The sequence below is a fragment of the Molothrus ater genome, chromosome 6 (assembly GCF_012460135.2).
Source record: "Molothrus ater isolate BHLD 08-10-18 breed brown headed cowbird chromosome 6, BPBGC_Mater_1.1, whole genome shotgun sequence".
Lineage (NCBI taxonomy): Eukaryota > Metazoa > Chordata > Aves > Passeriformes > Icteridae > Molothrus > Molothrus ater.
This window is the reverse complement of record NC_050483.2, coordinates 33,370,481-33,396,986: the sequence shown is the minus strand read 5'-3', so window position 1 is coordinate 33,396,986 and position 26,506 is coordinate 33,370,481. Positions and strand designations below refer to the sequence as shown.

Sequence of the window (26,506 nt, the reverse complement as noted above, 5' to 3'; positions counted from 1 at the left end):
ACTGGTTTGCACCAGTTAATAAGTATTACCATGGTTTCATCCTACTGACACTGTCTTCAATGTCCTGTCTGATCTCATAGGTGGACTCCAAGCGGAAAAGATTGAAGTTCCTCAGCAGGTAGTCATGGAGAGTCAGGAACTGTAGATTCAACTTGGGGAGCGCAAGACAGCCTAAGGATTTAAGGGAGGAAGGAAAGAGGTATTTGAGGAACAAACAAAAAAAAAAATTAATTAATACACCGTTTCTATGAATTCATACATGCATGCACACTTTACTGCACAACTGCCATTGCTGTTATCCTTGGAGATTCTAAAAATTACCCATTTTATTAATATACACCTCTAAAAAGCATGTATTTTTAAGGTTCTCTCTAAAAGAATGTGCATAAGATTGAAGGTATTTTCATCCTTCTAGCACTAATACAGTGAACTACTTAAATATTGAATCCATCAATGTATTCAGACATCAAAATGAAGTTTAGGAAAATCAAATGCACAACAAAGTAATGGTCTTTGGAAATGCAACACTTAAGTTAGCATTAAAAAATTATGAAAAAGGCTAATAAAATAATAAAAACCATCCAACAATTTCCCTATTCCCATGCCTTATGTTTATTAGATGCCATAAAAACCATTAATGTAGAAAAAAAGCTTTAAGTCAAAAAATCAAATTTTAACACGCATCTCTAAAGTCTGTATTACTGCTTTGTTTTTTAAATGAGAAAGAAAAACATAGGAAGATTAGATCCTACTACACAAGGAGTATTAGAACTCCTAGACAGGTTCTAAAGCTTTTTCCATTGTTTTAGGATAGTCTTGGATGAAAATTTTCCATAATTTTAATTCCTTTAAGTTACTCATCTAACATTACTGCACTACTATTCCGGTTCGATACCTATGTTTAAGACATGTGAAATCATCTTGCTTTTAAAACTTGCAATATCATTGTTGAAACCTTTCTCTGGTATAGGTACTACATATTGACTTTCACATGCACTGAGAAACAACAGCAATGAAGAAAGGCAGCAGAACACAGTAATTTATATTGTGGAAAGCCTGATGGTGATAAAATACTTTAACACATTTCCCAACACCAAGTAAGAAGCCCTGTCCTGTTAAGCTAGTTATATGCACAAAGGGCAAGGTGTGAAGCAACACCTCTTTAAGGCTGCACAGTGTTCATCAAAGAGACATTCTTCTTCCCTCATTTTCTAAAAGGAAACAGAAACAATACTCCTAACATTCTTGGGTTAAATTACTCTTACGTAAATTTTAGACCAAATTTATTTAATTACTTTTAAGAACACAAAAAAACCCTTGTAAGACCACAAAACCAACACTGTTTTGTTTGAAGCCAGGACAGGAGAATACATGGAGATGAAAAAGAGAAAGTGTAAACTAAACCAAGAGAAGCAAAATAGAAAAAAAAAATACTTGGAATAGCCTGACAGCAAAAGAAATACTTCACAACAGCACCATCAATACCATAATTCCAAAAGTGTTCACCACAGGAGGAAATGCTTCCACTAGCAACCAGTGTTACTTGACAAAATTACATCTCATCATTAACAAAACTTCTTTAATGCACTATTAAAAAGTCACAATGATGACCTGCCTTCTCCTCCTGCCCCCCCTTCCCTCCCCCACTGTAACCCATATTGCCATTAATATATTTGGCTGATCAGACATAACCACACAGCACACAGAAGTCAACCACCCAGAACAGGATGAATGACAGTAGAGCTGTCCTGACCTGCATTTAAGAACCTGAATGGTTCAGAGCGTTAGAACAACCTATGATACCCCCTGATCTTACTCTAAGATACTGGAAGATGCCAAAGTACCGTGTGTAAGTTTCTTGGACAGAATAAACAGAATACATCAGAATTTTTTTTTAATTGCAGCATTTACTGAACTACTAATCATACCTTCTCCAGAGTAATATTCAGTTGGCACAATATTTTCATCCCAAATAATCTTCTCTGTGGGATAGAGAGGCATCTGGTTGAGCTGTTGAATTTGAGATATTCGTCGTTCATGACGGGAAACCTAAAGAAAGGAAGCATTTCAAATCTCTGAGTCAAAGAGGAAGAATAAAGATATTTTTGAAACAGATAATAATTCATAAGGTGGTCATTTGAGTTTTCTCCATCAATATTTTTCTAATTAAATATTTTAATATAACTAAATGCAAACAGTGACATCAGAAGATGAACAAAGACATAGTCCAACTACTGGTCATAGTACAAGAATCAAACAATCCTTTGGGTATTCAGCAGACCAAAAATGGCACAACAGAATTGAAAATACTCAGTCAAGGCTCAGCAGAGAATCAACTTAAAATAAAACTTTTTTTACTTTCCATTAAAAATATGGTCAGTACCTAACTAATACTACTCATTCAGTAACAGTTAGACTTTGTTTCCTCTTTGGGACACAAAAAAAAAAATCTATCCAATACTAAAATATGTTATCTGAATAAATATCTTTCCATGGCAGCCATAGGCATATCACTACCTTCAATACCTTAGAAAACCACATAAACTATTTTTAAAAAAATCAACCACAAAACAAACTCATGAATGAGATTTCAAATAAACAGCTACTGTATTCTGATATCAAATTAGAAGCCTACAAGGTATTGCTATACCTTGAATATCCAAAAAACCATGATGTGCATCAAACAATATTTCAAATTGGTTTGGGGCCCAAATAGATACTGAATATCTAGATCTACTTTATCAGATCTTTTTGTTTTTAAATGGGACAAAAACTTTTTCAGAAGAACTCAAAACTGTTTCCAAGGCTCTGCTTATTGACCTAAAAAAACATATAAATACAGTTTCTCATGGAAACTATATTTATGAATAGGCATTTTCGAATACTTAATTTATATGGTTTTAAACCCCATCTTAACATTCCAATTACTGCAACAACACTGCTGTGGCTCACAGGTGGCTCAGAAAACATTCTAAACGACTGCTTTACTGCAGTGTAGCTGCTGGACGCAGCTATGCCTTGAGTTTTCAACAGAAGAAGTGCAAGGAGCATTATTCATGTTTTCACCAGCAATTCCAGCAGGAACTCCTTCTCGTGGCTCGTGTCCTCCCCCTCGGCCAGCGGCGGCAGCAGGCACAGGTACGACGCCACCTGGTGGAGAACGTTGGAGCTGCACGGCGAAAGGAAAACAAGAAGCCTCTGTCACACTGAAACCAGAGACCGCACCTACTGCAGCTGCCTTTTCCTTAAAGAAAACTCCAGCCGTCTGATTCGACCACAGCTAAGCAATTACGGATCAGGCTTTTAAGTGAATTTTGTGTATAAGGTGTAAGCTGAACCCCTCATCTACAATAAACATGGCAAGGGGTCGATATTTTTGTATTATTTCAAGACCTGACACAGAAGCAAGCAACAAAGCATACACTGCCTTTGTCAAAATACATACTGCTATCCTTTTACTCACAGCATTTACAATACAGTACAGTTAATACAGTGGCATGCTTTCATGATTTCTGTTGTAGTTCTTCTACAGAACAGAGTGAAAAAAATAAACTAAACAAGTTAGATGTTAACTACTGGCTATGCACATGAGAAGTCAGAAGAAAAAAAGGCTGGAAATTTGTTAAATTTAATCATACAGAGAACCAAGAACTTCAATTTCAATTTGCTAACTTACCTAAGAGGTCCAAATAACTTCACCAGTGCATCACGAGTATCTACTGCAGCTACATTTGAGAGTGCAAAGTCGTATAATTCTGGGAAATGTGCAAATGCTGCTCTCTGCAAAAGATTCATGCATGCAAAGTGGATATAAGCATATTAATGAAATGATTTAATAACAGTTTAAATACTTAGAAAAAAGCACAGTTTCTTCTGGTTCATAACATAAACCACTCTATGGACCCCACCAGGATAGAAATACAAGCCAGATTGAATCTCCGTTTTTCTTAACACCATCTATTTGTTACTCCTCTACTTCTGACACAGTATCTTCCTTATTTCACCCTTCTACCACCATATGTTGTCATTAAAATAAAACATATGGAAGCAGATACACAGCTTTGCAAGCAACTAAGAAAAGCCAGGAACAAGTTTAACTTAACCATGCTTCCTTGAATTGTTCTGTTAAAATTGATGCAAACAATTCTAAAAAGTGAGAGTGAATTTGTACAAGGGACCACTGTAGGCATATGTGCACACTGATCTTGAGGAAATGCTGCCACCTATTGCATCACCACAGGGTCCTACAGCATTCTGCTTTCCCTTCTTAACAGACTTAACAGGAACAGCTCATTTTGGTAACACAAGGTCAAAAATGCTGATGTTCTGCTAGAGCATATTAATTAGTCATAGTCTCATCCACCATGCTGAAGCATTACACATCTTCAATTGCTACAGACAGCCAAGCTAAAGTTATTCCTGTAACTCAAGAGGGAAAATAAAGGGTTTGATTTGGGAAATAACCTCCTGCCTATTCCAAATGCAAATTAGACTACAACACCAAAACCAAATCCTCTGTCTCCCATAAGTACTTTATCCTCTAGTTACCTGCAGAGAAGTAATTCTGTCATAGTGAATTGTAGTCATCTCATTCTCTGTCAAAGCATTTCCAGTCTGATCATTGATTTCAAAGCCAGTGTAGAATTTGAGCATATCTAAAAGCTGAGACATCAACAATATAAATTAGCGGATTAACAATAAGAGACACCCCATGAACACTACAAACAAAACGACAGTTTAAGAGGACAAATGCACAAACAAGAACTCCTCAAAGTTCTAGACGAATTGGGAGTAGTATCTGAATTTTATACTTGGCTGATGCACAAAATAGTTTTTGTTAGGTATCTCATCTGCAAGCCATCAAAATTTCAGTATAGTCCACAAGCAATACGGTTTCTTGATATACTAGGGCTTGAAATTGAAATTCATCACAGGAAGGTGATCTAGCCAGAGGCTGTCACTGAACCCAACTTACAGCTTCCTGCTACCAAAAGGGAGAGGCCTTGTGCCTTTCTGCCCTCTCTGATGGCAGCTCTGAAGTTCATCTGACCTTTCAATAGGACTATTCAATTTGGAGGAAGAAAATTATTCAGATGTGCTGCTGCCTTTGTGTACCATCAATACTGTGACCCTCAGAGAAAATGAACAAGTGGCAGAGATGGGGGACAGCAAGCAGCAGGAAAGGCAGCTGAGATGCAGGAAAGGGGACAGACCTTCAGATCCTGCCATATAAAAAACAATTTACTAGCTATGAGTGAGTAAACTGAAGGACAGAAGTGAAAAACAGCTGCACTGCAAAACAGTGTGAAGTCAAAATGAACAAGAGAAGAATGCAGTGGAGACAACTTCTGCTATGTGTGTGGTAAAGCATGCCAGAAGCTGCACTGCTTTCTAGCTTGTAATTTTAAGAACTCAAAATCAGAAGCAGAAATATTACTTTGCTCTTGTGAGACCCCACCTGCAGTACTGTGTCCAGCTCTGGGGTCTCCAACACTAAAAAACCTTGTTGGAAAATGTCCAGAGGAGTTTACTATAGGGCTGAAGCACCTCTTTTGTAACAACAGGCTGAGAGTCGAGACTGTTCAGCCTGGAGAAGGCTACAGGGAGACCCTATAGCTTCCTTTACAGTATCTAAAGGGAGCTACAAGAAGGATGGAGAAGGACTTTTCACAGAACATGTAGTCATAGGACAAGAGGGAATGGCCCTATACTGAAGGAGGGCGGGTTTAGATTGGACAGTAGGATAAAACTTTTCACTGTGAGGATGGTGAAGCACTGGAACTGGGCACCCACAGATGCCCCATGCCTGGAGGTGTTCATGACCAGGTTTGATGGGACTCTGAGTAACCTGATCTAGTGGAAGGTGTCCCTGTCCATGGCAGGGGCATTGGAAGTGGATGACCTTGAAGGTCTGGTCCAACCCAAGCCATCCTGTGATTCCATGAAATGCTATGTAAGTAGTTACACACATAGGTACAGGTAAGAAAAAATACTGTGTGAAAGATTTAAATAAAGATGTAGTTTGCATCAAACAAAAGCCTATTTTTAATAAAAAGAAACCAACTGCAGCATTCAGAAACAAAGGGAATGAAAAAGTTCTTTTCAAGAATTTTGTATCTCACCTGGCAGAAGAGATGACCCTCTTTTTCTCTTTTAGCAAGACTAGACAGGTAACAGTGAACAACAAGATGGGAGTCATCCAACACTGTATTAAACCAGCGCCGTGTGGGAAGCAAAGCCTACGGTAAATAATATCATGTTAATACAACCGACTCCTGAAAAAGTAGGAAGTCCTGGCTTCTCAGGATTTTCCATTGCAAGAAGGCATATTAAGATAGATTGCTGCAGTTATTTGCATATCTAATACTCTCACAAAGGTATTAAAGCAGCAGTTATGTATGCCAAGACACTGGGTTGATGCAGTAAGCTGCTATGAACAGTCCTTTATGTAACGGGGAGCATGGCATGAACTTGCCATGAGTGAGCATTCATCCTGCCAGTCAAAAAGTAAATTAAATAAAGCAATTATTCTACTACTAAATGTCTACAGAATGAATGTGTGCTACAAATGATAAGTCAAACTGCTTCAGCATTGTTTTAAATGTCTGTTTTCTACACTAATTTAATGAATTTTAAGCTTGAGGTCCTTAAAATTGCCAACTGCTTCTTCTAAATATGATAGGGTATCTTCTCTTCTTTGCAAAATACTCAAGTATTTTTCAAATCTTTAATAACAACACAAATAGAGATCTTTTCTTCTCAATGTAAATAGATTAAGCTGCTATATGTAGCAAATGTTGAACAGCATACGGTAGAAGACCACAACAATTTAAGTGAAAAATTAGCTGTTCTCTACAGACTGAATTTAGAAAGCCAAAAAGCCATCAGCATGATGTTTAGAACTGAGATGAAGAAAAGAATCTGTACTAGAAAATGTTGGTTGCCCTATACAATAATTATGAAAGCAACCTCATAAAACCATAAGAACTCTCCACTGAATTATTACTTTCAAATTATCAAATCACCAGTTTTGATATGCAGCATATACACTGTAATATGAAACAATAATATTCTGAAAAAAGCCAAGTAAAAAGAGCCCATTAACTCAGTACATGCTACAAAGGCAATAAGACTGGAATTTACAGCTAATTTCTTGTTTGCTTGTTACAGTAACTTGAACAGGCTTTATAAATCTGACTGAATTCTAATCTTTCTATAATATCTAGAGGGAACCAATCTTAAAAATGCTTCTAAGCATTTTAAGTCAGACAGACTTTAGTTCACCTTCCAACATGTTTTCTCTTACCAGAGTATATTACATACAGCAAGCTCTAATTTAAATTATTCAATCTATTGCAACTACAAGCACAGACTACTTCAGTGATTTAACAGAGTGAGCCTGCAGAAATTCACCACAAAAGCATTTTAAAGTTCCCTGTGATACTGTTTCAGAAAACACTTGTTTTATTTCACAATGCCTTCTAAATCTGAAGTTACTCTAAAATAATTACTCATGCAAAAAATTGCAAATGAATGCCTTTTAATACTGGTACTGTGGTGCTTAAAACTGTCTCACTTCCTCGGTATCTGCTGAAAAACTTCACAAAACCTTGCTCCACGCCTTATGTCTCTAATAAACTGCAGATCCCCAGACCTGGTACTTCTAAATAATGAAGTCTAGCCAAACAGGAATAGTTTGCATTTCAGACTACTGCTGCTTTCTGGGATTTAATCCAACAACACAAAAGAAACTTTAAGTGACCTGTTATGCACTGGGAAGAATAATTCTGAATTATTCCTACCAGATTAAAGCATTACACATTTTCAGAAATGGCCAGTATTATTACCTCTATTCCAATTAAATCCTCTTCATTAAGCACTTTAGGATCCTAGTTTTGTCTGCTGGCTTATCAACATTGCTGGTCAGTTCCCAGCATGCATGCAATGCTACAACCTCTTATTTACAGACGGAAAATCACTTTTAAACAACCATATGCACAGCTGTGACATAATCACCTCCTATTTGGAATAAGGTTGTAATAATTACGTTATGCACTTTAACCCTAGAAAAATACACCCAGAAACTGGCTGAATCCATTTAAAAACTTACCTCAAGGTCTAGCATGAGTTCAATAAACCTCTCACAATAATGAACTTTGTCCATAGAAATAGGACCTAGACAAAAAAATTTTAAAAAGTTTAAATTGATCCACATCACAATATACTTACACTTGAACAATTCCTTAAAAACTAGATAAATGCTACAAATATAAAAGTATTAATTTTAATCTTGTTAAAAGCTAATTAAATATTATTCTATTTTTAAAACAATCCTTTCTTATATTAAAAATTCTTCTGGTTAACAATTAAAGAGTAATAGAACCAGAATTTCAGGAGTGTTTTTATCTGCTTTGAAAAACCTTGAATATAACAAGCAAAATCGCTCACTTCCACAAGGTATCACTTCCCCATTATGTTTGTTAAGAACTTTTAATGCCAAGTACTCAAAAATACATTTTTAAAAGTTGCAAACAAGATGTGTGCAAAAGGCCTTGACCATATTCAAAGGTACTCATAGGTGACCACTAAGAAGCCTTTAGAATCATGTCAAAACACACCACATCTCCCTTAATGACTTTCCAACTCTTACAGCCTCCAAAGAAATGTTGAAGTCAATCTAAAACAGGTATAGCATAATTAGGAAAACAGAAGGGATAAGTATCCTTTCTGAGGAAGCCACATTAGAAAATTTACAGCTCAGGTAAGCACTGAAGTTTGCTACGAGTTTAACAGAAAAAGGAAAACTCTGGGAACTGATTTCACCCAAATTGTGCTGTGCTTAGAGCATAATAACCCTTTTCTGTTAAAAGGCTAACACCTTCCTCCACAAACACTTTTCCTTTCTAAATCAGGCAAGGAGATAATTTTGCTTGTCACAATGACTCAAGAGCAGTCAAATCTTACAGAATTTCACTTCACTTAGGCTTTTGTTCTTACTGTAAATCAACAGTATGAACAGACAGAGCCTTATGATATCCATTTATACCATCTATTTAATAAGGTACTTAAGTAAGTATGAAATGCTTTAAGGCTCTAAGCACACAGTAAAGAATATCAGTTCCCAGAAATATTGTTTTTACTAAGTACATACTGAATAGAAGGAAGTTTAAAGTAGCTTTTTACTGTTTAATTTTTAAAGTATATACAGATTTGAATATTCATTTTGATATGAAATCCATGCAGACAGGCATAGTGTTCACTACCAGCCTCACCTGAATAGGGTCCCCAACCTCAGGCTGACATCCTAAGGACTAGTTGCTTCAGCAACACAAAAAGATTTTCAAACAGATTACCAGATAACAAAGTAACATAAGAAACACAGTTACCTGAGACAGGTATTGACTTTAGAACAGAAATGAATTTCTGAATGAGCTGTGAAAGAAATCTTCTCTCTCGATATGCTCTAAAATTGGACATATGACAAAAGAATTAATACTCCTTAAATGCAGACTAGAAGTATATTGTAGCTTTCACAAATACAAAGTTGGCTGCTTCAAAATTATTATACTGATAATAGGTTGCTTTGAAACACACCTAAACTGTTTAGATGATAACTTTTGTCTCTGCACTCAAGAAGACAGATTAGCAGCCGACATTTTTGGCAGAGAAACTGGTTAACCACCTATGCTTCTTACTGTGTCAAGGAGAAGTCAGTCCCCTCCTACACCTTAGCACACTGCAGCACAAAGGCATTGGAACATTTAATTTTGGTGAGATAGACACACATTATTGAAATACTTGCATAAGCTACATACCTAAGAGTGAACACTTGCTAAAGGTCGTGAAAAAAAAGTGAGTAGCTATACAAATATTCTTTTGTGCTTTCATCCTTTAGTTTTAAGATTTGAAATCACAAATTCACTGACCAAATAAAATACGAAGTTCTATAACAGTATTTTGCATAAAGACTACTGAAAAACAGAACAGCTTCCAGGAGACCACGTATGATGAATCCTCACTGGCCACAGGTTTTCAAAAACCACCTTTTTCATTGAAACAATTTATTTTAGCTGAAACACAATGACTGCATTAAGGAAAAAAGGCTTCTGTACATACTGCATTCTTGACTCTTCATCCATTTTTGCATCATTTTTCTTAATTAGATTCCAGAATTTTCTTAGTTTTGGTGTCTTTTTCAACTCTTGCTCCAATCGATTCTGTAATGGTAAAGTGATATTCAGTCACCAAGGAATCTTGTTTTCATGAGATAAAAATACAGTCCAGTCTTTTTATTAAAAAAAAGGAAAAAATATGTAACAAACTGAAATAAAGAACTGTCTCTGGCTACTCTCACTAATTATCACTGTGAAACAAAAATGAAATAATGCTAGAGTCCAGCCATGACTAGATGTCAGCTCCATTGCCTCCCTGCGACCTCATGGCCTTGTCTACAAATTATAGCTTGAAGAAGCTATAAACAACAAAGCTCAGTTTTCTGAAAAATTACATAAAAAACATTATTACATGGAAATTTGTAACAAAAAAAAAAAAATATTTAGCAAAGCAGACAAAAATGTAATTCCATAGCAACGCTGTAAATATTAGAGTTCTTCAACAGTATTCCATGAGAATTTACTGTACAGGATTTGGACACTGCCTAGAAAACTGCTCTGCCAGTTAACAGTGTTATGCTTACAGGTTGTAGAGCCATCCACATGGGTAAGGAAATCAGCTGCTGCACCTGTCCTCTGATCAAATCCACTTCCTGTTAGAAAGTTACAGACGATAAAAAATTTTAGAACATTCTTATGTTTTCTGATATGCCCGTCTTACAAAATACATTTATGTACAGATCTGACAAAACTATTTATATTGTTTTATCAGATTTGACAACTTCCTAACAGGAACCTGCACTATAACCCTACCCAGAGACACCTCTGTATTTTAGGTTCTTTTCATGGAGTCTGTCAGTTCTTAACACTTCACCATGGGCCCCATCCATGCAAGTACTTTTAGGACAAAAGCTGCTGAGAACTGATGTTCCCTCTTCCATCATTTCTTATTCCTGAACTCACCCACCGTGCTTTCTCTACTTGTTTTTAAGCTGTTCTTTGTCTCCTGGAGCCCTTAATTTATCAAGTTTCTCTCACTTCTACACTCTTCCCAGTGGCTGAAACAAACCATTTTCTCCATGTCAGTTCAAATGTGCTCTCTCCGACTATGCCTACGAACTAGATCCACAAAGTTTTCCTTCTTTCCTGAGCTACTGAAAAATTTCAATTAACATCTTAAATATGTCTTCATGGACAAATACTCCATTCTCACCGCTCTGAAACTTCAAACTTCAGTGCTCTTCACTAAAAACACTACTGTACTATTCCATTCTGCCTTTCACAAAGAAGGGTAGCTTCTAATAACAGTGTGCTTTCACAGGCACATTTTCAACAGTTTCCCTATCATGTTTTATTAGAAATATGCTCTACAAGAAGGATTCTGTAGTCACCATCAAACTATGTAAAATGAAGATGCATTGTATCATGGCCAGTATAGAAAAATACTATCTCAATAAACTATATACATAAAGTTCAAGATGGTTACTGGCTCCCAAAATCAACTAATACACTTTCTATGTTGTTTTGTCTGAGAGACAATTTTATTTGTGCAGACCCTGATTTTGGATAATACACCCCACATGAAATATAAGTAAGGAAAAAGCCCAGTAGCAAGAGAGGTTAGTGAGCACTGCTACATATAACAGGTAAAGTGTTCTTCCTGCTTGCTACTTAGGACCTTTAACTCTGTTTTAACCATGGATTGAGAACACAAGTTGGTCTATTGCTTTCTTAAAACTAATTCAGGAGAACTGCAGATAAAAATTGTATCTAAACCTGGTTTCAAAAGTGAAAAAAGCCTCACTGTCTTTCTCAATAATTAATGGAAATAATTTTTGTGCTATTTCTTAGGCAAACTAAAAGAGGACAGTAGTAATGAATTGGTTTTAAATGTAAAGCATCTTTTCAAAAATAAATACATAAATTTTACAGTACCATTTTTAATACAAAAATTTATATTAAATCCTGTTTTTTAATTGTCTAACTGCCAATCCTTCAGTTGCAAGTCTCATCTATGACCTTATATCAGAGAAAAGCAAATGGGTAGAGAGAGATGAGTCAGAGTCAAAACAGAGGGTAAAAGCCCTCTGGTACTGTGTTTTCCTTAAATCCGAATTTTGCTTCATCTGTCTTGTAAGAAAAAATTGCTCAAACTAAACTGCTACAAACACAAAACAGCATAAACACACTGGAAATATTTACATTTACTTTTAACATACCAAACTATTGAAGCAGTGATCAAGGAAAAGCAGCAGGATTGTCTGTTCATGCAGAGAGTACTCACTCTCATTTTCAACCAGCGATGCTTCCAGTATGCGTTTGAAAAAGAAAGGAAAATGTTCTGGCCTTTTTTTGAATGTCTAGGAATAGAAGAGGAAGGTAACTTTGAGTCAGGTTGATAGAAATAATTTCAATCTTCATTCACATAACATAGCAGAAATTCTCTAAATCCATTTAAATCTATAAAAGAAGGGATTAGTTTTTTTCATTTTCATTTATTCTAACCAGGCAGCACAAGCAAAACAGACTAATGATATCCTTCTGACAAGGGATCCTCCCCCTAATACCTTCTGCATAGTCTAACAGATGATGCACAGGACAAACTAAACAAGAAGCACAGGTGAAGTCTTGTGGGGATGTTCACCTCATGACTGCACAGAAAAACTCTAACATCTCCCAGCTAGAAGATAAATGGTAGGTTTTGGCCAAAGCTATGGCAGCCTTAAGTGAGGTGCAAAAAGTGAACAAGTAAAAACCACCAGAGATTAATTATAGTCCCGGAACTTCCACTGAGCTACGTGAGCAGGAAAAAGATAAACTGAATAATCACCAAGATAAAGTCATTCCTTTACAAGGGCAGTCATGTACCAAATAAATTTAACTAAGCTGCTTGGAACATAACATGCACCTGACATTTTACTTGTAGTACATGTGCCAGAAGAAAAGCACTAAGATAATATACAAGCAAGTTATTAATCCTTTGTGCTTTGCCAACACGCAAGTAATGGCACACATATTGAACTAAGTGTGCTTCTGAAATAATACCAGCATAGAATGCATAACATAGGCTTCTGTTGTTGAGATAGCCTGTAAAACCTGGATTGTTTGTAGAAACATTAAATAACTTCTAAACCTATCATTACAAAAAAAAAAAAAAACCCAAACAAACAATATACACAAAAGAAGAGTAAGACATTGTTTTAAAATAAAGCAAAAAAGGTAGAAACCAATAGGCACATGTTTTAAGCAAGGCGTTATACAGATATAGAAATCCTTCTTTTTCCTTCAGTATCAGGAAAAGAACTTCTCTGTAAATACCCAACCTCTGTTAAGAGGCAAAAAAGTAAATGCTGGTGATAATGTTCAGCATCTCACAGCAGAACCAAGGACTTTCACACCAGAAGGAATCAAGTAATTTTTCACCTGTCCATTCCCTTCTCCAAAAAAACCCACAAAGTTTGAAACACCACATGAGGTATTCCAGCTGAGACACCATTTCCTTTTTAACACTACAAGCTCTTCTACCTTCTGTCACTGTAAGTGAGCATGCTGTAAAAGCTGCAACTTGCAGATCAAAGTCAATTCTAGCTGCAATTGAAATCAGTTACCTCCCACGCAGGGACATTCTCTCTGAACTTCTCATTCACCATACAGCAGATTGACATTAAATATGCCTTACTGGACACCTCTGGAGAATAATTCATCCATAGGTAATTTTCAAGGTACTGACTGTGAAGAGATAAAGAGTATTTCATTAGTTGCAGCCACCCACATAATCTGTCACTCATTTAAAAAAGCAGTTATCCACAAGGCTTTTTTTCCCCTCCTTCCCCCGAAAGCCATCTTCATAGTTTGTGAGTAGTTCCTCAAGTTACCTCTCATCTAGGTCACTGAAGCAAAACTTGTTAGACTCAGTAACTGATGACACTAACACTTTCACAGAAAGGACAGGAACCTCTAACTCTGTTCTACTGCTGACATAGAAATCCCAGAAGTCCATTGCATGACATTTGTTAGTGTCAAACCCTTAACCACAATTGGCATTTTTTTCTTCTGCACTTTTTCTAATTAAGATGCAAAAAACCAAGGGAAGTTTGTCCTTTGTAGTTACTGGTACTAACTTAGGGACTTGAGCCTTTCTGAAACATATAATGTATCTCAAACAAAAAACATCTCATATTTTTTCTTAAGATTTGAGAGATATAAGAACCAAATAGAACATAAAATACTGTGGTTTTAAGTACATATTGCTAATATTTATTTTACATCTTTTTAGACATACTCTGTAAATTCTTCCAGGAAAGTCTGAAGCAGTTGTGAACTACTGTTTAAACAGTTTTCCATTCTTTTTCAAGAGAAGAAAACGTTAATGATGCTGCTGCAGCACAATCCATTTTTAACCTCATACTAAGAGACATAATCCAAAAACTTCTCTGATTTCAGTGAGTTCTGATTTAAGGCTTAATGATACATTCAAAATTACAGACCCAAGTTTTTCACTTATTTCATTCATACTCTCTTTCTCAGTGTTGTACTTACACTAGAAATTGAGAATCATAAAACAAGACAGTCTGAGATGTCACTTACATTTATGGAATTATTTCCTCTTTAAACTAAGGTTCTCCTCACTTAATTTCCTCAGTACACAATTCCAGGCCTTACAAAGTATGAATGAATACACTACCTTCAAACTGTCTTACTGCCCTGCATTTGCTTCTCACCTTTACAGGTTCCTAGGAAAATATAACTCCAATTTCCCTCCCATTAGCTCACCTGAATTCAAGAAGCATTATCTTCCTAATCGCAAACCTAAAAAGGAAAAATTAATCAATTAACACAGGAAAGAAAGCCTCCCACATACAGCTGCATGGAAAATGACTATATTTTCCTTTATTTCATTATATAAGGAAACTTGTAGAAACACTCAGGAATTACTTCTGTCCTGACATTTCCATGCAATAGCAACCACTTGAATGCAGAAGCAACTGCTGGAACACTGGAGATGCTAAAATTCATAGAGAGTCATTAAGCAATTAAATTCACATTTAAAAGAGACTAATGTAGGCCTTTCAAATATAAAAACACCACTTCTAATAGCCTTGATGATACAAACTGCTAGCGGATGAGAGCGTCTCCTGGAAATCTACAATTATATATTTAATCTGTTCATAATGGTGTTTTGTTCTTAGTGACTGGCAATGAAAGTTTGCTTTGACTCCATATGACAAATTCTTAGATTGCTTTCATACAGGAATAATACAGAGAATTCTCTGCAGAGCTCAATCTTCCCCAAAAAGCTCCAGCTACAGTTACACCTCTTTTCTGCACAGAGAGCTGCAGAATGCAGTGTATCTCGGATTTGTCTCCCCCATCTAACAGTACAATTTACTGAAACCACTTTTCCTTCATGAATCTGGTAAGAGCAGCCAGAACAGCAGAGAAAGCTAGAGGCAGTGCACTCTGCAGCAGTTTTTCTTTACATTCCTTAGTGACAAAAGAAGAGATCAGCCTTCTATAACTACCACAACACAACCAACATAAAAGACAACAGACCACCAGGGAAAGTGTCTGAAAAATATTCACTCCAACCATCACATTTAAGGTTTATGGGCTTAGGAACTCTCTTGTTACCACATTCAGACTTTGAAATACCATCATGGTTAAATTACTTAAATGAAAATTACTTGAGTAATTTTCATCTGCTTTTAACATATAGACAAGTTTGAAAGTATTCTATCAAACATTAGAAACAACTCCAACATTGTTAATGTTGGAATGGTAGAAAGTAAGAGAAAGCAACCGGTCTACTTACTTTGACCTGACAATTTCTTTTGTGTATACATCTTCAATGACCTATGGAAAAAAAAATTAAGAGACTTTTATATACCCACTAATGTGATTCAGCATGCATTAAGACATTTTACTCTGAATTAGATACTCTCTGCTTACAGCTATAAAAATACTTTCAATAAATTTTTTCAACAAGAATGAAAGAACCTGCACTGTAAGTCGTAACAGACTTATAGTCTGGCACATTTTGACATCACATGACACAGAGATGCAGTTCAGCTGTTGATGTACATCCTAACAATCTACAGTTCTAACTATCACAAATATTACAAAATAAACTGAGGCTAAACGGAGATTTAGGCAAACAAGGAAAAGAAACTTAACATTTAAGTACCCTGCAATACACAAAACCTAACACACGATGCCAAATTTTAAACATTCAAAAGCACATATCCACCAGAATGGCAATAAAGTTGTCTGATGGAAGCTTACCAAAAAAGCTTTTAGAAAGAATACAGTTCAGTAATACCTGCATCTTTCATCCCTGTTTGATTTCTAAAAGTAGAACCTCTTCAAGCATCTTTTCACCTCAAAGGAGATGCTTGAAAGTCTTTTGCCCTCATAACTTCAGGCCAAAATAAACTGAATAGAATACAAAATAACTGCATGCTACAGCATACCTTCCTGACAGTGCCTACATTTATAAACTACAAATACATAACAAATTACATTGTCTCAAGCAACAGTTGACCTTCCTAGCAGTCTCCTAATAGTCTCATATAAAATAAGCAACACTAAATATTGGCACATCACAGACTGGTTGATCCTCATTCCTTAACAGCCCCCAACAAAATTCCAGTAGAAGTAATTACCTTTACATCAAAAGACAATGTTTTCTTCACATGTGGAGCCCAGTATTTATTTGCTAACTGCACAAGGAAAAAAAAAAGAAATACATTAAATACATACATTTTCATGTCAACGACACAACATCTCTACAACATATCCCATCTCCAAACTTTATTTCACTAGTATCTTGCTTAATTTCAGCTTATGCTAACTACAAGTAACAAAATTATGTTTTTAACAGCAATGCTTATCAACCATTTAAGGCTGATAAGCACTGCTGTTTATATAGGCTTTTATGCCTAAACCTCCTTCAACAGAAATGCGATTCTTTGGAAAAATTTCAGATGCATAGGCTGCTATCTAAGAAACATTTCCTATTCTTAACTAACGTCTAACAAATCCATCAAAAATAAGCCATAAACTTTTAGGAACTGCAAATGCCAAATGGCTAGAGATTATGCTTCCTTGAGGAATGTGACAAGTAACTAGAGGCAGTATAGAAAAGTCTATCATTTTAAGGCTCTTTGCTGCAGCTATCACTTCACCAATACTCCTGAGCAATGATGACAAGAGGTTCCTGTGCAACTTTATTCAAGCTTCTTGATGCTCTAGAAGAGGAAGAAGAGCAGATTTCAAAAAAAAAAAAAAAAAAAAAGAAAAAAAAAAGAAAGAGGACTTGTAGAAAATCACGTAGAACTTTAACCAACAAGGAACTCTCGGCAGCTTTTCACACACTAAAACACGCCTTACAGCGATGCGCAGTGTATTGGCAGCGCTGCTTTGTAAATCCCGCTGGTCCGGAAGCGCGGGGGGAAGCGCCCTCTCGTACAGGACAGAGGCGTACATCCCAAGACCCTCTCGCCATCACCCACGGCCTGCAAAGGCTATTTAAACACCGCCAGAACGGCCCTTCGAGCCCATGCTGCGGCCGCGGCAGAGGCGGCCCGGAGGCGCCGCCGGCCCTACCTGTGTCACGTACTCCGCGTTGATCTGCGACACCGTGGGCGCCACGATCTTCTTCGGCGGGCCCGAGGACGCCGCCGTCGCCGCGGCCGCCGCCATGGTGCCGCCGCTGGAGCCGCCCGGCACAGGCCCCGGTGCCCCGGCGCTGCCAGCCCGGGCTAGGCCGAGGGAGGGATCTCCGGGCCGGGAGCAGCGGAGGCGGGAGCGCTTCCGGGGCCGGGAGGGCTGGAGCGGCCGCGGGGAGGCGGGCGGCGGCCGCGCCATCTGCTGCTCCCTCCGTGCCGCTGCAGCTCCCTCTTCCTGCACCGCCACAGCTCCTTCCCTACACCCCCCCTCCATCCCTGCCGCCTGTCAACGCACCGGGTTGCTGCCACGCTCAGCTTTCTAACGCTTACGTGGACTCCTGTTTTATGTATCACTTGGAGCGCAGCTTTCCGTCCATCTGACGTGAAAAACCCCCACACTCTTTTTAATATCAAACTGTTGCCACCGACTCCTGAGCGTCGGTGAGCGCTCTGTCCCATCCACAGGTCCGAAATTAAGGCCTTTCACTCAAGAGTTGGCCAGGATGATTCTTAAGGGCACCCTTCCAACTCAGAGTACTCTGTTGAATCTCTTGAAATGCGTGCAGGAAAGGCAAAGATACAAGGGTAAAATTGCATGCTCAAGGAAGTCAACAGTTTGGTAATGCTTTAGAATGGTTTGCAATTAACTTCCTCTATTTGGTAAACTAATTAATTAAGGAGGATATTACCAGACTCCCCAGGGAAGTTACTGTGCTTTGTTTCTGCGCTCATTATCCATCACCTGCCACTTGAGTACTTTAAACTTCCAGGCAGGTCCCATTGAAGTCTGTTTGAATATGACCTCCTTTGTTTTCATATCAAGGTGATCTCCATTTCATTTCTTCAAGCAGAGGTTAAACTAAATATTCTTTTTGAAGTTGAATTAGAATGTACAATGGGAGTGGGAAAAGTAATGACAGTACCTTGAATAAGATCAGACAATGGCTGCATTCAAATAAATATGCCCTACTGCATGCCTTTACTTTAGAAGATCCAGGAAGACGAGAACTAGTAAAATTTAAAAAAGTACCAATAACAAATTTTGTAAATAACAAGGATTGAAATTGAAGCTATAAAACAGTGATAAAAAATGACAAAGGAATGTAAGGTTATTACGTATATATAGGCTGAAAATAGGAACGTTTCTGAACTGGCTTTCAGATGGAAGCCAAAAGTTTGATTTGTGCTAAGATGGGACAATTAGGAGAGGCAAATTCATTTTGGACTTTGTAAATTTTTTTAAAAAATTTGTGAATTTTCTCGAACAGCCTTGCAAGGCTAACCTAACCTGGTTATGCTCGATCATCAGGCCTGTGTCAAAACCCACAAATTTCTATATGCTATCAAAGCTATGAAACCTCAAGGAGGAATCCACATTTACCTGACTTTAGGTATTTGGGTGTCCCAGTGAGGAGGTCAGTTGTCTTCAGCCTCACTACAGTCAGTGTGGCAACAGATGTCCTTCCAAAGGGCAAGTCAGAACTACTCTAAGTGTTCTCATTCTCTGAAGGAGCTTCTGATATCAGAAAGTAATATTAGATGCCTAATGTTAGGCAGTAAGATTACATCCCTCAGTGAAAATGTCAAATCAAGTGACAAAGATCCTCTCCCTATAAATAATATATTAATTTTTTTCTCTATACAGGGTATTGTTTATTTAGAGAGTGCTGGGGACAGTAGGACTACAAATGAGTAGCAAAAGTATAAATTAGTGCTTTGGAAAAATACACTGCTTTCATCCTCAAGAGCAGGGGAACCTTTAAAGAATTGTGGGAGACCAAGCATAATGACACCCAGTGTTGTACCTTTGTCCCCATCTGCAAATCTCACCCCAGCTCACAACTGTCTAATAAGACTGGTCTCTTGAATTCCTACACTCAGTTTCCCCAGAGTGGAGGCACATCTGACACTTTCCACTCCAAACTCCTTTGTAACTGAGGAGAAATAAAACCCTGTACCCCATCATCCCAGCAGCCTTCTGTGAAGTTCTCCATATTTCTATACTCATTGGCTTAACATGTCAAGAAAATCAAACATTCCTTTCAAAAACCTGTTAATTCATTAATGAAGACATGTATTATTTAAAAGTCACATATTTGAGTAGATGCAGTTTTCAAGACTTTTATGCATTTCTAGGCTGCAGTCCTGGTCAATTTATATTCCATGCTGCTTTCTCGCTTAATTGGCTCCTCTTGTTTTGGATGCTTCCCCTTCTATATTATTGTAATTAGGAAAAATAGGCTTTTCTCCTTTTCTTTTTAAACTGTGTAAGCCAAGGTCATCAGTGAGCTGGCCATTACTTTTATTTCAGTTATACTCTCCTGAGCACAGTTCCACCAGAACAGGTGGATTATTTTAGATTCTTCCTAGAGCCACAGAAAATATTAATTCCTAGCAATGAAAACTCCAGACAATTCATAGATAAAGATTTCAAACATTTATTGATTTTGTTTGTTACTGTTACAGAGTCATCAGTGAGACATGACCAGTGAATTCAGCAGATTCAGCAGTGCCATAGATTTAGCAGGGCCATACTTCTAATGTAAACACTGTTTCACTTTTGACTGTTTGTCTATCCTGACAAGACTTACATGAAGATTTAGACTTCAGCTTCTTAGAGATAAACTCTGCTCTGAGATGCCGACTCTGTATGGATACCATCTTGCACCTTTGTATACTCTGGTGGGAAAAGCAGGTAAAAAATACCAGCACTGTACTCAGCATGCAAAATGGCATTATCTTACCCATTCTAATAATCAGTTTTTTTCAAAATTATGAACAGGCATCTTGTCTGGTGGACAACTGACTTGTTCTCCTCCAAGGAAGCATTCTCCTGGAACAGATGATTCCCCATGTGCCTCAGCCTGGTCACTGCAGCACAGCAGCAGTGACTATTCCTGGCTCTTTGATCTGGAATGATGGGGTGGCTACTATCACAACTTTACTGTCACCTGTCCAGGTGGCCAGGGGAGCAGAACAAATGTTCCCCTGACATTGATGGAATTGAAGATATCAAAACCTTCTTTCCAGGGTGAAGACTCTGTTCCCTCATAGCTGAGGGCATGCTAACACCACTCTCATAAAAGAAAAAAGCAGCTCACTGACAGCAGCACTGTTGTACTGCCCCATGCTCTCCCATCCAGGAGTTGTTTTGCTGCTGGTCCACCTGTACCGTTTCAAGCTAGGCATAAAGTTCCAGTACATGACCAAGGCTGTTGAGTCTTTGGCCTCAACTGCTTCTTGATAGAGACACTGGGGTCTGATAGATGGAGATTCTTCTTCCTTCCCAAGTCATTGACTGGGACTGTACTTCCCATTTCAACAGCAGTTTTTTCTCCTTTCTGCATATACTGAATACCCTTAGTGTTTCTTGGCCCATGTGCTCCATAACTCAGAGGCCAAGGGAAGTTTACATTCCCTTTTTGAAAGTGAACCCTGAGTGTTCTGACAGCCATGCTCTGTGTGCAGAAACCAGCTAAGTTTTGATGACTAAATTGTGCTTTCTCTGTGAACAACTTACAAATTTTGAGGTGGTTTTTAATAGAACTATGCTTCTCAGGACGGGGGTCGAAATACCTGGTATGCATCTCACTGCTTTATGGGCATGTGTTATCTGGCCTAGTGTCATTGCATCATACTACATATGTACACTTAGCTTTGGGGAGGTGCCTAACTGCACGCTGCACACCTTAATTTAAAGCAGATGAATCTCAGCCTGAGTGACACTAAGCCATATGTTGGGTAGGCTTTCTGTGAAGTGAGTCTGTAAAGCTTAGGGAACACATCGCTTTAAAATCAGCTTTTATCTTAGTTTATTGACTTTTGCACGTACACATGAGATTTTCAAGAGGCATCCCTCTGAAAAGCTCTGAAACCAAAATCTTGACATATGAGAATTTCAAGTGTCACTATGCATCATGTAAATATACCAACTTGCACGTATCCCTTTTCTTCTAATCAAAGGACAAAAGTAATTATTAATATGGAATATTTTGAAATATTTCATGCTAAGTTATATGAAATAAGTTTTTGAAAGTGATGAGGGGATGAACTGCATATAAATAGAATAATATGTACATTAAGCAAAGAAGAGCTGAAATCTCTGTATCTCTTACTGGTTGAAATTATAGAAAAAATATATTAATTTAAACCTGCTTTCAGGTAAATAAAATTTGGAAAATCTTCTCAAAAAAGATTAGAGGAATCCTTTAACATGTAAAAAGCTTAGGCACAATGACGGGGGGTTATTGCTTTGGTTATAGCTCATCCTTCATAGCAGTTAATATTCATATAAACTAAATGTTCAGTCTATTCATTACAGCTTTAATTCAATCATGTCACGTTGGTTTTACTATTTTATTTATGTGCATTCTTCTAGTCCAAGACTTTTGTCACTGTGTTCATCTCATTAAATATGTGTACTTCCACTCAGTAAATATGGGTACTTTCAAAAATGATGCCTCAGTTTAGTAACAGATGCTTCTTAAAATATTTAGAATTTTAAAGTGTAAAGAAGCCATCAGTAGCATTCTGATTTGTGTATAAATATTTATTTAGCACACATTCTGGCCAATGTACTGCCCTTGATTTTTGTGCAAAACTTACAGTAACTTTAATGGATATTCTGAGCTCATGACTAGAGGAAAATATGGTTAATTCAGCAACCCAGCTGCTTTTATATCCCAGAATAGCAAGCAGTGCCTCTAGTGAAGGAGATGGTGAAAGAGGAGACTTTGTGTCATTCTTAGCTTACTGTTGCTGGGCTCACATTTGGGTAACAGCTCAAGTTAGAGCAGGCTCAGGACTATTCTAATTCTCTTCAGAGACTTCTAGCTAGGTTCCTGTCAGCTGAGAGAGAACGGTGATAAGAAGTTGAGATCAATGGTCAGAAAAGCTCTGGCAATATTAATAAAAATCCTGTGAGGGGCTTTTATTTGGTGATGTTTCTTTGTGGAAAAAATTAATGTGAAATAAATCTGTTTGATGGAGAAATTTCATCACTGAAGTGAGATTTTTAAGGCAAATAATTTCCTTTCTGCTAGTGCTGGCATGAGAAGTGCTATAGAAATTTGGGTCCATTTGCAGCATCATTGCAAAAGTACATTCTTGATCACATCTCTTTTCTCACAATCAAGGAAAAAATACACATTGCAGACAAAACTGTAATATTTCTAATATGCAGCATAAAACTCAATCAAGACAGCAATTCTAAGATGCTAAGAGCTAGCTCCAGTTTCCTAAAGCTTTTATCCTTGCTTTTCTCTATATTTTCTAGGTTTTTGGTAGACTTTTCCATTAGCATTTAAGGATTTTAAAGGAGTATAAAATGGCAGTAAAACAGAATACATACGGAAAACAGCAAATTCACACCTGTGTAATACAAAAAAAAAGTTTTGACTTTAATAATTCCTTTTATTGAAAAAAAACCCTTCTACTGTAATATAAACTACAATATTACCCAACAAATCATTTTAGCTTATTGGCAAATAGACATTTTTCCTCCACTAATTGCATTAGCATCAGACACATTTTTCAACATCTGAGGGGATTCCTCCAGAGCTATTCTCACTACCCAAGTACCTGCTATTTTTAAGACCCAGAGTAAAAATACAAGATATAGTACACTATAGCAAACAACAATGGCAAGATACTGGTCCAAAGTTGCTCTCAGTGTCATGAAAAAATCCTAACCTGTTTTGATCTTAAAAATTATCCTCAAATTGGCTGCTACACTTGGGGTGTCTAGATAGCTTAGCAGATTTCTACTTCATTTAGTAGGTCTGTATTGTCACTAACAGGAATCCCTCTGCTCTGCTTTGTTTTCAGAATCATCTTAGAAACAAAATAAAGTAGAAATTGAGAAAATAATCTGATTTTCTGTGAGTCAGCAAGCTGCTTTTACAAACACATACTAGGGATCAAAATTAATACTCCAAAAATGCACCGATAAAATAACGCTACAGCATAATGCTACAGCATTACACATAGAGAGTATTTTCCTGTATGTCAATAGGATTTGAGTACAGTGCATTAGGAGTACAAAGGGGAGACACCATGCAGAGCTGGCTTCTTTAGTTTAGGAACAGTCTTTTACTTTTTTAAATAGCAGTGGCCATGGAATCCTGTTTCTCCTCCTTCCCCGTGTCGCAAGGCAGCACATTCCAGTGCCACAGGCAAAGCAGGACAGTCACCATATCCATGTGCTCCTACACACCCAGATGACTTTGAGTGGAGAATGACAGGCCACAGCCTGCATCATCACCAGTCCGCTTCTCACCTCTTCCTGCACTCACATCCTCGGGCACTCTTTTACACACCATGGCAGCACACGGGCACCAGCCAGCTCTGTGACTCTTGGACTGGAGCTCACAGATGGGGTTTAACAGAGCCATACACACTGGCACTAGGGACACTGGAAGCATTCCAGCAGAGAGGAAAAATTTCAGCCACATACCCAAATCATGTCAAGTGTGTAAGAGTCAAGCCACAAATAAGGATATCCTGGGAAGCAGTCTGGAATGGCAGACAGCAGAAGTAGAACAGCATTCAGAGACCCATGATAACTCAGCATAATGACACTTTCACGTTAGAACAGTAGTTTCTTAACAAGGAGATATCAGTTCTCTTGTGAGTCATTTTGTTGTCATAGGACTGATTTCTCCTTCACTTGCATGGACTTTGAAAATTCACTTTCTTAACAGATGCTAAAAAAAAGCTGTTTCAAAGCTGCTTGACAGAACTAGTTATTATATGAAGAAATACAACTTATTTGCTTAACCTGGAGAAAGAACATTATAGGAGAGCACAGAAAAGTCACTTCTGTAATTTCAATTTTCTTTATGATAACTGCCTCTCAGACACATCTCATCCATAGCCATCAGACCATAAAACCAGGCTATTAAGTTAAAACTTACACTTTAAAAATCCACAAAACCTTGTGCTAGGAATATGAACCATTACCACTTCAGTTATTTAGGAGGTCTGGGCATTTTCAACATCATTACAAGGGGCCATTAGATGGACTGAATTCATAGTCTTTATTGATTTAAGAGTCATCCAGCTGTACTTAGATAAGTGTTACTCAAATGAGCTACCATTGAGAGATTATGACTTTTGGAGTTTTACATTTATACTAGGAGGCAGTCAGGAAAACTAAACATTAGATCCAGCATCTTGGTTTGAAGTCCTAAGGTGTCAGTAACTTCAATTAAGTTTATTTTGTGTTTATCTCCCATTTGCCTCACTAATTATCTTGTTGGCTCTGGGTGTGTGAGAGCAGACCATAGCTGAGTGAGAAACCCAGCACACAGTGAAAAGCAGTTTCAGTGATGAAACAGTTTTTCTGTGGTTTATTATTGCTTTTTTCCTCTTTTGAATTTTGCTGTAGATATATATAGGAATACCTATATATGTATGTTTTGACTTTCTGCAAACCTTGTGTGGGGGTACAGCTGCCACCCCCACACATGCCTCAGGCCACACTATGATCTCAGAACTGCTCCTTGGGCCTTGGCCTTGACAAACAGCACTGGGGCTGAGCTACTCTTGAGCTTAACAGAAACACCGTCTCTTCCTGGGAACTTCTGTTATCTAACAAGCTCCTGGTTTTTAACAAACAGCCTTGGAAACTTATTTTTGTTTCCTGCATAACAACACAAGTGGAACAATTCTTTTGTACCAAACTTTCAAAGAAAGTTACTGAGCTGAATTTCATCCAGGATGAAGAGTTACTGTGACTAAAGACAACTCTCTGTCAGCCTTATAAACAGCAGTCCTAAGTGAGACCCTTGGAGCTCTCCTGAACCATAGTGGGCTTCAACCAGCACTTGCCCTCTGAGTGGGATGGCTCTCAGCTGGTGAGCTCTCAAGCTTGCTATACTCTGAGGACTGCATTGAACACCATTGGGCTGATACCCCCCAGGTAGCCCTTTGCCCGCTGAGAAGATGCAATGGCATCTGATGTGAGAACTTCACTGAACTTGAGGGAAGTTTTTCACAGGTATATCCCCTGGACATACTCCTTTAGTTCTCTGTGTATGTGAGTGTGAATCTGCTGAAGGAAACAGACCATGAATGTTGCTCTCTTGGATTCTGAAGTATGTTTATTTTGTGAGTTAGGCTAGTGAGTTACTGTGGTGCTATATAAATTCTACAGAATCTTTGGGAAATGGTTTAAATTAAGTGCTTTTAAACTGTTGGTCAAATCTGGGGCTAGTTTGGCGCTAAGTCTGGGGCAAGGGGCTCCCCCTCTGAACCTTGTGACCTTGTGAATTGGAGGGTCCCCCTTATTTCTTTTATCCTTACCCTTTTCCATCCTTTGCCTTTTCCCATCACCAACATCCACACAGATTATTTTAGTTTGATTTTAGTCATAGATTGATTTATTTTCGATTTTAGACTGTTTTTTTGTGGAAGAGGTTTTACAGCGACTGCTGTGAGCCAGAGAGAAGGTTGATAAGAGGATCCATGTTTACCCCTGAAAGAATTTTCTACCAAGGTCGTTGACATAGAAACCAAGAAAGAAAGGATAAATAAGAGAAACCTGCAACTGCCTGTTGCAGTAAGCACTTTGTCTCTCATGACCAATGAGTAAAGTGTAAACTTAGGAGTCTTTTAAGAATGTATGAAAAGCATGCATGCTAGAATAAAAACGGTTTGAAGCTTTCTGAAAATGGAGTGTGTTGCTTTGCATTGTCTCCGTCTCAACTACAACAATATTTGTCTGTG

At 37.8% G+C, this 26,506-nt stretch overlaps 1 protein-coding gene across 1 annotated transcript in view; it reads right to left on the bottom strand.

Moving 5' to 3' along the window:
* The window catches only part of AQR (aquarius intron-binding spliceosomal factor), a 47,039-nt gene extending 29,195 nt beyond the window's left edge, over positions 1 to 17,844 (bottom strand). Inside the window, exons 1-16 of the mRNA XM_036383966.2 lie at positions 17,718 to 17,844; positions 16,775 to 16,831; positions 15,925 to 15,965; positions 14,886 to 14,921; positions 13,721 to 13,841; positions 12,332 to 12,472; positions 10,697 to 10,765; positions 10,117 to 10,217; positions 9,387 to 9,463; positions 8,111 to 8,175; positions 6,123 to 6,239; positions 4,549 to 4,662; positions 3,677 to 3,780; positions 3,067 to 3,169; positions 1,929 to 2,049; positions 30 to 171 (exon numbers count right to left, since the gene is read on the bottom strand). Coding sequence (XP_036239859.1) covers positions 30 to 171; positions 1,929 to 2,049; positions 3,067 to 3,169; positions 3,677 to 3,780; positions 4,549 to 4,662; positions 6,123 to 6,239; positions 8,111 to 8,175; positions 9,387 to 9,463; positions 10,117 to 10,217; positions 10,697 to 10,765; positions 12,332 to 12,472; positions 13,721 to 13,841; positions 14,886 to 14,921; positions 15,925 to 15,965; positions 16,775 to 16,831; positions 17,718 to 17,813 — 1,505 coding nt within the window. The 5' untranslated portion in view covers positions 17,814 to 17,844. The remainder of the gene's footprint in view (positions 1 to 29; positions 172 to 1,928; positions 2,050 to 3,066; positions 3,170 to 3,676; positions 3,781 to 4,548; positions 4,663 to 6,122; positions 6,240 to 8,110; positions 8,176 to 9,386; positions 9,464 to 10,116; positions 10,218 to 10,696; positions 10,766 to 12,331; positions 12,473 to 13,720; positions 13,842 to 14,885; positions 14,922 to 15,924; positions 15,966 to 16,774; positions 16,832 to 17,717) is intronic.
* Between the last annotated feature and the right edge of the window lie 8,662 nt (positions 17,845 to 26,506).